Here is a 12687-nt window from a genome sequence, read left to right as displayed (position 1 = left end):
ACCGTTACAAATTTTGAAGCGGCAGCAGCGGGAGTGGGAATGAGCGGAACGACACAAAAATCTGAGGTAAGACAACATAACGTCTCAAATAAACTATTAACTTTTTGAAAAAGCTATGAAACACCTATTTAATGTCATAATAACTTTAAGGTGTGTGATAATGAATAAATGACGATGGGCCTAAGCAGACACGTCGTGTTAATGCGGCCACAATATTGTCAATTTAACGGCCTGGAGAAATAATTCCGGGTGTAACTTACCACTTACTACACCTTTTCCACATGTACTATTTCAAGATATTTTCCCGTTTTTTTATCCTTACTGTGTGTGCGCGTGTTTGCTCGCGCGCCCGAGAGAGAGAGAGAGAGAATTTAGTAAAAATGAAAAGTTTGTTTTTATTCATATTTTATAACGCATTGTTTTCTAAATTGCAACATTTCTCTGCATATAGAGGCAAGAATGAGCTCAGAGCTGATTCACTGGAAAATCCATGTGGCTGACTGGTTGATGGCAACAGTTTCCAGGTGATCATCCCTACATTTCAAGGTTTATCTCACAAAAATGCACACTCTGTTTAACTTCCCCATTGCAGCAAAACAGACATTTTCACAATTAAGCAGATATGACATTCTCCTATTGAATCCTGTTGTTTTAACAGACAATGGAATTGATGCGGACACTTGAATGAACCTAACTGAAAACTATGATACCTAAAATATTCCTTAAATTGAAGGATCAAGTAAAATTCATAAGATTAGAAGAAAACCTAAAGACTGAGATGCCTACCAAGACCACACACACCATTCATGTGTAAGTTTATTACATATACTCTTAAAGTTTAAAAAAGTTTGTGGACACCTCTATTAATTATTATTAACATTTTTTAATTACTTAATAGGTTGTACTGAAGAATTCAGTGACTAGCATTTTCTCACATGTATGTATTTAGTTGACACTGTTATCCAAAACAACTTGCATTGCTTTAAACTTATATTGCATTCCCGTTTTGGAATGGGATGCCCATCAACTTGTATAGGTGTGATGGTTAGGTTTCCACATACTTTTAGCTAAACTATATTGCTATCGTTACAAATTACTGAGCTGTTAGTAGTACCATTATAACATGCACCTCTCTGCAGTTTTTTGTTTCTGTAGGACTTGAGTTGGTATTTCACATGGATCAATCTCAACACAATGTACTGCTCAAACAGGGTGACCAGAAATTTATCAGCTACCCCACTAGCAATACAAAAAAACTTGAGGAGAGTGGAGATTTTTTTTCTTTATAAAATGTATTTATTACTCTCTTTTTTTTATCACAAAGCAAATGGAGTTAAAAAATAATCTGTTTGATCAGATGTGCACATATATATGTTAATTCCCACAGTGAAGTACAGGTAAGTGCATAATTTTAAAGAAAGATGGAGGGTAAAATTGCCTTTCTTTAATTTCAGGTAAAGCAAGCAAACAATACAACAAGGTTAGTTTAGCCCTGGTTACCAAAAACCAGTCTTAAGTGACAAGACTGGAAGAGTGTATGTAAGAACGTGTCAAAGAGCCCTGCAGTTTCATAAAGCCTTTGACAGTATTTTAAATAATATTATTTTTAAAGGAGTCATGGTGTCATGGACAGAAGGAGACAACAGAGGTAATACAGTTCACAAAGGTTTATTATTGCAGGTGGCAGAGATGGGGAGAATAAACAGGTTAGTAGATTGAATAATGACAGGTTGAATGAACTTAGCTGGATGATAACAGTCTCTTTGTATTTGTAGATGATGGTGAGCAGATTGGTCTGGACTGAAGACAAAGGACGATGAAGGTGAGGGATCTCAATTATGAGACGAACAGGTAAGGAGCCAGGTAAGTGACACATGGCATGAGATGCTTAAAAACTAATTCAAGAAAGATCACATTTGACTGGTATTGAAAAACTAAATGAAATTCGTAGCAGGTTTAGCAAAGTAAGGAAATGGGTTATTTTACCAAGGGTCCAAGGACTTGTGACACTAAAAATATGGCAAGTATTGTAGATGTAAGTTTGTCAAATGAAATAACACCTTTTCACTTACATAGCTAATACTGAAGGGCTTTTTGACATGTTCTTACATACACTCTTCCAGTCTTGTCTCTTAAGAACTGTGCCCGGTTGCATAAAGCACCTTAAAGGGTTAGTTCAGCCAAAAATGAAAATGTCATTTATTACTTACCCTCATGCCGTTCTACACCTGTAAGACCTTCATTAATCTTCGAAATGCAAATTAAGATATTTTTGTTGAAATCCGATGGCTCAGTGAGGCCTTCATAGCCAGCAATGACATTTCCTCTCTCAAGATCCATTAATGTACTAAAAACATATTTAAATCAGTTCATGTGAGTACAGTGGTTCAATATTAATATTATAAAGCAACAAGAATATTTTTGGTGTGCCAAAAAAACCGAAATAACAACTTATTTAGTGATGGCCGAATTCAAAACACTTACTACAAGCCTGTGTAGTATTTTTGGCACAGAAATACAGTACTCCGTTGTAGGGAAAACACCCTAGGAAGTAAAATTAGCTCAAATGAAATATTTATAGGGAATTATAAAGAGTTGTTTAGATTACGACCGAGCAACTGATTCGTCCAGCGTTCATTTGCTCGAGCCGTAATAAGCTCTTGTAACGGATATAAATATCCAACAATCGTGAAAACACTGATTAGAGCACGGTAACTTGATCACAGTTTAAGACATTAAATCATAAAGCACATAATACAAGACACTTTCCTTTTAAAATCTACAAGAGATTTTATTTATTCTAACACAAACTAATCTAACACAAAGGCACGCACATACACACACACACATTCATACGCGTTGCAGTAAGAAGGAAATGAGAGAGAAAGAGTTTTGAAAGAGAGAGAGAGAGAGAGTGATCTGATTAACCGAATTCCTATCAATGCATTTCAAGGAACAGAACGAACCATGAATCATTCATTTATGCACCAGCTCAGTTTTGGTCTGGAGGTACTTGCTTGCGTTGACTTAAAGGTGAATTTCCCTCGTCGTGCAGAGAGGGGTTTCCCAAGTCGATGATTGGTCCAGATCAGGTCCGTGTGGAACAATGAAGGAAGTCTCTTTGTCGCTGGAGTTGAAGCGGCAAAAGTCGTTGGTTGAACTTTGCGGCGAAACGTAGGACACAAGACTTTCAGCGGTAAAGGAAAATTAAGTAAAGAAAAGAAAAGTGAGTGAAGGTTGGATGGCTTTAATGAGCGGCTGGTCTGTTCTTGTTACTCCATTGTTCTTGGTACTCTGGTCATGGTTTCTCTTACCAGAACTAACCAACTCCAGTTCGTTTACTAACCAACTTCTCTCCATTCACTATCTTGCAATATGATCATTTAAACTGAGTTGTTTGTCACACCTCTGAGGAGTCTTGGCCAATCAGACATTGTCCTGTTTCAAGAGGGCCTTCCTCTGCCCCCAATAAAACATAAGTGTCACATCCCGGTCTGTCTCTGCTTTAGCAGAGTGCCAATTTAACATAATTGCTATTAAATGGAATACAATACATTTTAAACAGATTTCATTCAAGTCAGAATATAGGAAAGGGAGAAAGAATCAAATTAAGTCCAAATAAGGCATACTTCCAGTCATTCAGTCAAGAGTTAATGCATTTACACGAATTGTGAGTGTTCTTAAAGCCTAACTGTTTACAGGTAGTACTTGTGGACACATAATGCAAAATGTATGTAGTTAAAAGATGTTTGATAAGTCCGTTAAAATTGTTGGAACAATTTTGAAGCAGATTTATTTGTTCAACAGTCTCTTTGGCTCTCCTGTGAAGTAAGGAAACAAAAGGGTCTGGATTGTCTCTCTGTCTTCTCGGGTGACCCTTTGGTATGTCGCTTCTGCTATCAGGAAGCATGTGTCGTAAAAGTAATCAGCCTGGCTTTATCTGCAGACGGTCCGGAGCCGGAACCTCAATTCTGAATTAGAATTATGCTTTGAAAGAATCATCTAAATGATTCATTTGTCTGGTTCGTCCACAGTTCTTACAGCGTCATTCGTCCAACTCGTGTTTTGAAACTTTGGCCACGTTTAGCATGAGAATCCAATTCTTTAACAGTGTGAATAAGTCAGAATATAGCATTATACCCGTGTCGAATCATGATTCGGATTGCGTGTCAAACCACTAAACTGCTGAAATCATGTGACTTTGGCGCTCCGAACCGCTGATTCGACACACTCATCACTATTTACAGGGTATCCGATGGTCCTTAAAAAGTCTTAAATACATTTTTCCTAATAAAAGGCCTTAAAAAGTCTTAAAATGTCTTAAATTCAGATTCGATAGGTCTTAAATATTTTTCGTTGCATTACCGCAAAAATGTTTTGTTTTCTAATACGGTCCAGCGCCGCGCGGCGCCATCTGCAGGACAAAGGTCAGCAAAGATGTAGGAATATCTGATCAGAGCTGTACACGGATACACATTTTTAAATAAATCTGCTGTGGCAAAGCTACTGCAAGTGATTTTCGGTGCTGGAAATCCATATATCCTTTGCGGAAACAAACTCGTCATGGAAAGCGCAGCTCATGGTTGCTTAGTAACGGCAGACGCCACCGCAGCGTCCGAGCGCTTTGGAAAGGAGAAAGCGGCGCCGACGCGTTTTCCATGCATTTTTAGATGCGACATATGAACGGTCCCTAAAAGAGTTCAAATGGTTCAACGCCCCAAATGCGAGTAGAATCAGCGCTGAAACGTGTTCGGTAACTTTTTATGAATGGTGGTGAGAATTTAATATATAATTTGCAACGGCTGTGATGTAGCCTAGTTATATAAATAATAGTCTGATGCGCTGCATGCTTGCTGTAGCAGTAGTGTTTTCATTTTCGATTAACTGTAAATGCTACTTTGTGACGTTTAAATTTGGATTTGGGAACGCATTATTAGTCATTAGAATCGTTTATAATTTTGTTGTTTACAAAGAGAAGTTTCAGTGTCACATGATTATTCAGAAATGCTGATTTTTATATTATATAATACTATACTATATTATATTATTTATATTATCAATGTTAAAACGCAGTTTTTGCTGCTTAATTTTTGTGGAAATCCAATTTAAACATTTGTGGTAAGATTTAAAAAATAGAAAAATTAATACTTTAATTCATCATACTTTAAAGTGATAAAGTGAGTGAAGAGTGAAGACAATTAAAATGTTACAGAATATTTCTATTTAATACTTTATAAATAATATATTTGATAAATACATGTAATATAATTTCAAATAAATGTTGTTCATTGAACTTCCTTTTTTTCAAAGAAAACTAACAAATATCACAATTTCCACAAAAATATGAAGCAGCACAACTCTTTTCAACATTGATAATAATCAGAAATGTTTCTTGAGCATCAAATCAAATTGTAATGATTTCTGAAGGATCATGATGTGACACTGAAGACTGGAGTAATGTTGCTGAAAATGATCACAGGAATAAATTACATTTTATAAAATATAGAAAACTTTTTTTTATTTGTAAGAATATTTCACAATGTTGCTGTTTTTACTGTATTTTACTGATCAAATAAATGCAGCCCTGGTGAGCAGAAGGAACTTATTTTAAAATCAATAATTGTTTCCCAACATTTTGCAGGTACTTTAATATTAACAATTCTATTAATACATTTAGTATATTATATTATATTATATTAATTATTGTCGTAATTATTAAATGCTCCTTTTTATTTTTACAGAACAATAGTATGTATTATTACAATATATGACATAGCTTTTAATGTGATAAAATATATATTTTTTAAAAAAAGGTGCCGGGACGTGGTTCGGGTGCGTGGTCAGAGTTTCCTGGTTTTTTATCTGTAGCTAATCACATGCCTGATATGTATGTATGTATGTATATGTGTGTGTGTGTGTGTGTGTGTGTATATAAAGTCCTTATTTTGTTTTTCTGGCACACCAAAAATATTTTTGTCACTTTATAATATTAATATTGAACCACTGTACTCACATGAACTGATTTAAATATGTTTTTAGTACATTAATGGATCTTGAGAGTGGAAATGTCATTGCTGGCTATGCAGGCCTCACTGAGCCATCGGATTTCAACAAAAATATCTTAAATTAGTCCACTTTCAAATAAAATTTTCCTGATAATTTACTCACCCCCATGTCATCCAAGATGTTCATGTCTTTCTTTCAGTTGAAAAGCTGTATGCTGTATGTCCTACGCCTTCCCTATTCTACTTACGGAAAAAAACGGAACTGGCGCTGCATTGGTTCCATAAGTTGAATAGGGAAGGCGAAGGACGTACAGGGTATGCTGTTTGAAGAATTCGGAAGTGGCGGAACCACTTGAAGGAGATCATTTGTTTATATAAAAGCATATACATTTTAAAAAACAAATTAGAAAATGACCGATCGTTTAGCTAGATAAGACCCTTATTCCTCATCTGGTATCATTTAAAGCTCTTTGAACCTGCTCACTCCTTGTAACACTTAAGGTGAAGTTTTCCAAACCTTATGTTATACTTAGGGAAATGACAGTTAAGGGGCTTTTATGCAACACATCGTTTTTAAAAGGATTACTTAAGGGAAATTCTTAGGGTTTATGATGTTCTCACCTAAAGAAACCCTTAAGTAACACTTAAGGGTGTTGCAGAAAATAACCGTTAAGTTTAAGGGAAACATAAGGGCGATCTTATGGGAAAATTACACTTAAGGTGCTTTATGCAACCGGGCACTGGTATTTTGTAACAATGGCTGAATACACCTTGTTGAATTGTTCGCTTGTTAGAGACCTGGTAATATAGAGAACTGTTTTTACTCTCCAGCATTCTCTAAAATTATACGCACTTGCTTAATAATATATTTCTTTTGTTTTTGTAGATGGACAATCTGTCTTACCAAGATGTGTATCAAAAGAGGTCAAGGGCAGTTGGGGTAAGTGTCCCAGACAGAATCAACTTAAGTTTTTTAAGAATAGCAGACATGTTTTTGTGGGTAGATTTATTCAGGAGAAGATCATTAACGCATTGGGATCCACTTGGATAAAATGAAAACCAAATGCTTGGAGATCACCAAATCCTTTTAGAGGACTAAATGACACGGACAAAGAGTGAGAGGACAGACTATATGAAACATCACTCCACAAAGGAAATATTATCATGATATCCAGCCCTTAATGTCCCCTCAGTTGTGAGTAAAATTGTATTTCAAATTATGACTTAAAAGCAAATAATAATGGAAATTATGTATCATTTAATACGTTTATATTGAATACATACATATTATATTGAATATAACATTATTCTCTTCTTGTTTAGGAACCACGTACACACAACCCTGTGCTGCATATACTGTAAATGGATGTGTCTTGGATGCAGTCTGTTTTAGAAATAATGATGCAAGGGGAGAAGGTCTGTGAAGTAGACGATATGACCAGGTCACCACAATGTACTTCATCTTCAACCTTGAATATGCTTCAAAGCCGAGAAACACTCTAACATTCTTTGAAAAATAAAAATGTCCTGTGTAATGTCCTGTTTAAACATTATCTTAAAAAGTATATATAAATTAAATGATTAAAAATAATATAAAAATTATAGATATTCAGCTACATTCTGTTAAAGGTTGATGGAAATTTATAGATAAATGAATGAAATGATTTATTTGATTATTTATTTATTTCAATGATAAAAAACAATATTCCTTTTTTCTGTCCATTGGTGCCTGTGCTCATTATATTTATGTATTAAACATTTTATAGACAATCATTGTGTTCTGTATTCAATGTTTTGAAATGGGATTAAGATATAGTTATATAAGTTATATATAAGACATATAGTTAATGTATAATTTATATTATATTTTAATAATTATTATGAATATATGTTATTGCTATCTAAAAGGAAAAGGTTCAAAATGGAACCTTAATGAGGCTTTAATGCACCTTTAAGTCAAGGTTCCAATTAGAACCTTTTTAAAAAGGTTCAAAAATGAACCTTTAAGGTTCCCCCACAGTTGCAATCGCCAGGAACCTTAAAAGGTTCATTTTTGAACCTTTTCTTCTTAGAGTGTACTTTACTAGTTACTGGAGAAAGTAACTAGTTATATTACTAGTTATATTACTAGTTACATTTTTTTTCTTAATTACTCTATAATTGCCTGAGATGCATCAGATGGAGGGAGAACATACAAAGGAGGAGTGTTCTTTAGGGTCTTTATTACGCCAACAACAGACTGGCACTGTCTAGCACAAATAACTACAAACAACTGTACTTGTGCAATCAAGTACAAACAAGTATTAACTTCCTCAATGTTTAACAAACACCGTCTGGTGCAAACAATCAATTTGATTGTCAATTTATAACAAGTACAAGAACATATTAACTTCCTCAATGTTTAACAAAAACCATCTAGTGCAAAAAATCAATTTGATTGTCGATTAACAAGTACAAACAAAAAAAAAAAATATATCAACTTCCTCAAAAAAATATATCCATAAATAAAAAAGACTGGCCTTACCAGCACTGTGTAGAGGAGAGGTAAATTGTTAAAAAGCAAAACAGTGCAGAGGAGAGGTAGGTTGTTGAAATGAGTTAAAGCAAATACAGAAGTATCAAAGTAAATAAAAGGAAAAATACAGTTGGCATTCAGGTATCGTTCATGTCACTCTGTCGCTTCGCAACGAGCTTGATGTGTCCGTGCTGTCGCTGCAGGTGCTTCTTCAAGTTGGAGGTAGAGTTACAAGCGGTGGAGAGCAGCTTTCTCCCCGGGCAGAGTGTGCACTTCACCGTCAAGTTATTTTCCTTCCGTTGAACATATTCAAAATAATGACTGAATCTCCACCCGTCGAAACTAGCTTTCTGTTGCTGGGAACCTTCCTCTGAAAAAGAGCTTGCCGTTGTTGACGCTTCCATTTTTCCCCATCTGTCTTTGAGGGTGCCGCTCTGCTGCTGGCTGCCGGGTGTCGACCAATCGGTGATGGTAAATGATACCTCGTGCCAAACCCAGACCAATCACTGTTCCATTCACGCCCTCCTCCCCTTCCCTTCTGTTCTCTGTGTTGTGTGCCTTGTGTGTGATGAAGGTGCTACTGGTAAATGTAACGCAAGTAACTAGCTCGGGAAAACTGTAATAATATTACCATTTTCAGACGAGTAATGCCTTACACTACCAGTTACTGAAAAAAGTAATATTATTACTTTGTAACGCGTTACACCCAACGCTGGACAGATAGATCTGTTTTAACAGTGTAAACCATTTGATCAGGATTCATTGTTGAACAGACCCCAAACCTTTCTATCAATCAAATAATATTGTTACATTTGCTTTCATCGTTTGTGTGTGCATTTGCTAAAGACATCATCTGTAGTGGGCCATATCTGTGGAGATGCATTTTGCAGTAGCACTGTGCCATCTGGCAACTCGGTGTTGGTATATCCTTTATTTTTTTTTACCATTTTGAGGGAGTAAAAAATATATACATGGCTTAAACAACCAAATGCATTTGCACTTGTCCAGATGCAATTGGAATGCATCTCAAACCACCTCTGAAGTGATTTGAGTGTTCAGATTGAAAACTGCTTCGAATGCATTTCAGGGGGCATTTATCCCTATCCGATCAGTGAAATAGACAAGTATAAAAAGGCCCAAAGATAAATAGATAAATGAAAGACAGATGGACAGACAGTCAGTACCTTGTAGTAAATTAAACTGCACTGTATGTGGAGGTGTGAAAACACCTAGAAAATGGTGTAATTTCTGTGGTTGAGAGGGTGTGCAGGTGTTGGCAGCTTTTTACACTGATCATTTTAAAACTCACAGTTTATGCTCACAGGCTTTCTCTCTGTCACATATACAAACACATAACTTACCAAGCCAGTACTCTCCAGTGATTTTTCCAAATCCTTCTCTGTAGGAGTCCCACTCCCTGAAGAAGTTCACAGACCCATCCTCCCTGCGCTGGATCACCTGACACACACACACACACACAAAGCAGTAACAGAATGATGCATAACCAATTAAAATAGAAAAAGTGTGGTCAAAACCTTTTTAATGGGTTGTATGGTAGATATAAAGTTTTTGTAAATGATTAACATGTGTAACATGATTTCACACAAAGGAAAATGTTTTTGAATTAAGTAAGCCTAACTATATGATTTCAAGGCTCTTCCTCAGAGTAAGTGTGAATGATTAAATCAAACTCTCTCAGCAGAGACTGATATGACACCTGAACAAACGAGATGATGGAACAGCTCAGCATCATAATCTTAAGGAAAATATTATTTAGTGAGGTATGATATCTTGATCCAGTCAAAAGTGACAAAAAGAGTAGGACTAAAAGTGCTTGTAATTCCTTTGCGTATAGACACTTTCATATACTGTACTGTGCTATGCAAAAGTCACTGAAACTCCATAAACGTTCTTTTTTTTCTCATGCAGTACTCGCGCTTTTAATGCAGGTATTCGTTAAATGTCTTACACAGACAAGCCGTGCATACACAGGCTCTCCTGGTGCTTTCTATGTCCCACCTCTCCCGCTATTAATGCACTATACATATAAGAATAAACCATCTAAAACACTTTGAATAATCATACTACTAAAACTAAACATGATATGGTGATTTAAACCATATTCGCGCTTTCACTTTGAGGAGTGTGCTTCAGATGATCACTGCCATCAATCACAGTTCTAATCACAAGAAAGTGTGTCAAAATGACTATTCCCAAACTGTAAATGGTTAGTTCATTAAAAAATTTTAATTGTGCATTTACTCAATCTCATGATGTTTTTGAGCATCACACAAGCATTTGAACATCTATGTTTACTACAGTATGCGCGTCGTTGTAAACCTGTTCATCATACAATGTCATTGTGTCTCTTCAGAAGACTTGGATTAGATCACTCAATTGATTTTTTTTCTGTTTTTTATGATGCCTTTATGAAATTTTTTGAATCTTTTAAGTTTTAGATGAATTTAACAGACTTTAAAGGGAGGGACAGAAATCTCTCAGAAACCTCATAAATACAGTAACTGAGTCTCTATATCTCTAGACCGCGAATCATATCGTTTACATCACGATACATATAGTCACAGTCAGTGGCGTAGCAAGTTAGCCCCAGGCCCATATGCAAAAAATATTTTACGGGCCCCCCTTGGCTTTGCGGACTTTAATATGAATATATATCATCACTAACATGCAAACAAAAATGTAAAAAAAAAAAAAAAAACACATTTCTAAAACAACAGCACTACAATAGGCCTACTATGCGCTCCTCCATCATTTTGACTTTGCGGATCTATTTCAAAAATGTAAAAAAAACGTCTTTTCAACACAGTCTATGCTTGAATTCGACCGATTCGACTTCGGAATTTCACAATAATCATAGCAACATGTCAGATGCGATGAGTCCCAAGATTATTCCAGTTATGAATTAATTATTCTGTCACAGACTTTTTTAATGCATGTTTTATTCCTAATAAATTTACTAGAAATTTCTTCTCTAAATTTGTTTCCATCACGTTTTATGTGCATTTTATTTAGTGGATAGGCCTATGAAGTAGGCCTATCCACCCCAGCAAGAGTACAAGTTACAGTTATTCACGTCTTGTGCAGTATCTTAAAATGTGCAGACATATTCGTTTTTTTTCAGAAAACCAATGAGACTCATTTAAAATTCTGTACTACTGACATTACTGCATGCGTAAGTTCAGAAACCCACTTTAAAAATGACAGAAATGCGAATACCATTCGCATCCATTTATTTATGATTTTCAGTACATTTAACATAGATAGGCTATAGCAAGTTATCCACAACATTATTTCTATTATACTTCATTTTTCTGAACATATGTACACAGGTTCTGTCTCGCGCACAGACGTGAAAGTATTTGGCTGCAGAAAGACGCGTTCGGCGTTTTCAGTACACACACTGTCTGTGCCATCACAAAAATTGGGCTACACGCGGACGGGGAGTGCGGACGTCTGCGAAACCTCCTGATGACGAAAATGTTGCGATGCGAACGGTGCGCGGACGCCTGAAGTATACTTTGGGGTTAAGCCTGTAATAGCGGGCCCCTAATCCGCCCGGGCCCATATGCACTTGCATACCTTGCATGCCCAGACGCTACACCACTGGTCACAGTTTTAGATTGCAATATCTTGATATAACGATGTATCATTAAACTCCAACCTGTTACCAACCAATTTGCAGCAACACTGCATTAATTACTGTAATTGTAAATTAATTACTGTATAACTGGAAACCGAAAACACATTCTGGATGTACACAGTAACCAATCACTAAATATACAGAAAACACACTGCGGCTGACACAATTTATTCCTCCTATCATAGTATAGATGAGGTGAATACTGGTCAGGTGAATACATAAGCAGGTGGACCTTGTTTTTTTTGTTTTTTTTAATTCAGTAGAGAAGTGAGATGGGGGGGAAACAGGGTTGATCCAGTACTGGATGACAGCTGTCAGTCATCTTAAAGGTTTCGCTCTCTCCCACATCACTCACCTCCCTGTAGCTGCCCTGGAGGCTCCTGGGAGATCAACCCTGCCTGCACAGAACTGAGGCAGACTTTGCTGTCAAGGTTGAAATTACACATGCATCCAGACACACATACAATCATGCTTGGGTGTTATCTTGCCTTTTTTCCACAGATTTA

The 12687-nt window shown here is 36.1% G+C and overlaps 1 protein-coding gene and 1 long non-coding RNA gene across 5 annotated transcripts in view; one reads left to right on the top strand and one right to left on the bottom strand.

Annotated features, from left to right (window-relative positions):
- Positions 1-12687, bottom strand: part of fibcd1b (fibrinogen C domain containing 1b) — a 124946-nt gene that overhangs the window by 51234 nt on the left and 61025 nt on the right. For all 3 annotated transcript variants that reach the window (XM_067408015.1, XM_067408013.1, XM_067408014.1), the window contains one exon: positions 9882-9978. In XM_067408015.1, coding sequence (XP_067264116.1) covers positions 9882-9978 — 97 coding nt within the window. The remainder of the gene's footprint in view (positions 1-9881; positions 9979-12687) is intronic.
- Positions 432-2286, top strand: LOC137034819 (uncharacterized). 2 transcript variants are annotated; one of them, XR_010896988.1, is made up of 3 exons: positions 432-546; positions 659-810; positions 1140-2286. It is a non-coding gene; the product is annotated as an uncharacterized lncRNA (long non-coding RNA). The 2 variants fall into 2 exon arrangements; XR_010896989.1 differs by having other exon boundaries at positions 433-524.

Source organism: Chanodichthys erythropterus, chromosome 13, assembly GCF_024489055.1.
Source record: "Chanodichthys erythropterus isolate Z2021 chromosome 13, ASM2448905v1, whole genome shotgun sequence".
Taxonomy (NCBI): domain Eukaryota; kingdom Metazoa; phylum Chordata; class Actinopteri; order Cypriniformes; family Xenocyprididae; genus Chanodichthys; species Chanodichthys erythropterus.
Note: the sequence above shows the minus strand (reverse complement) of the source record. Positions and strands in the feature narration are given on the sequence as shown.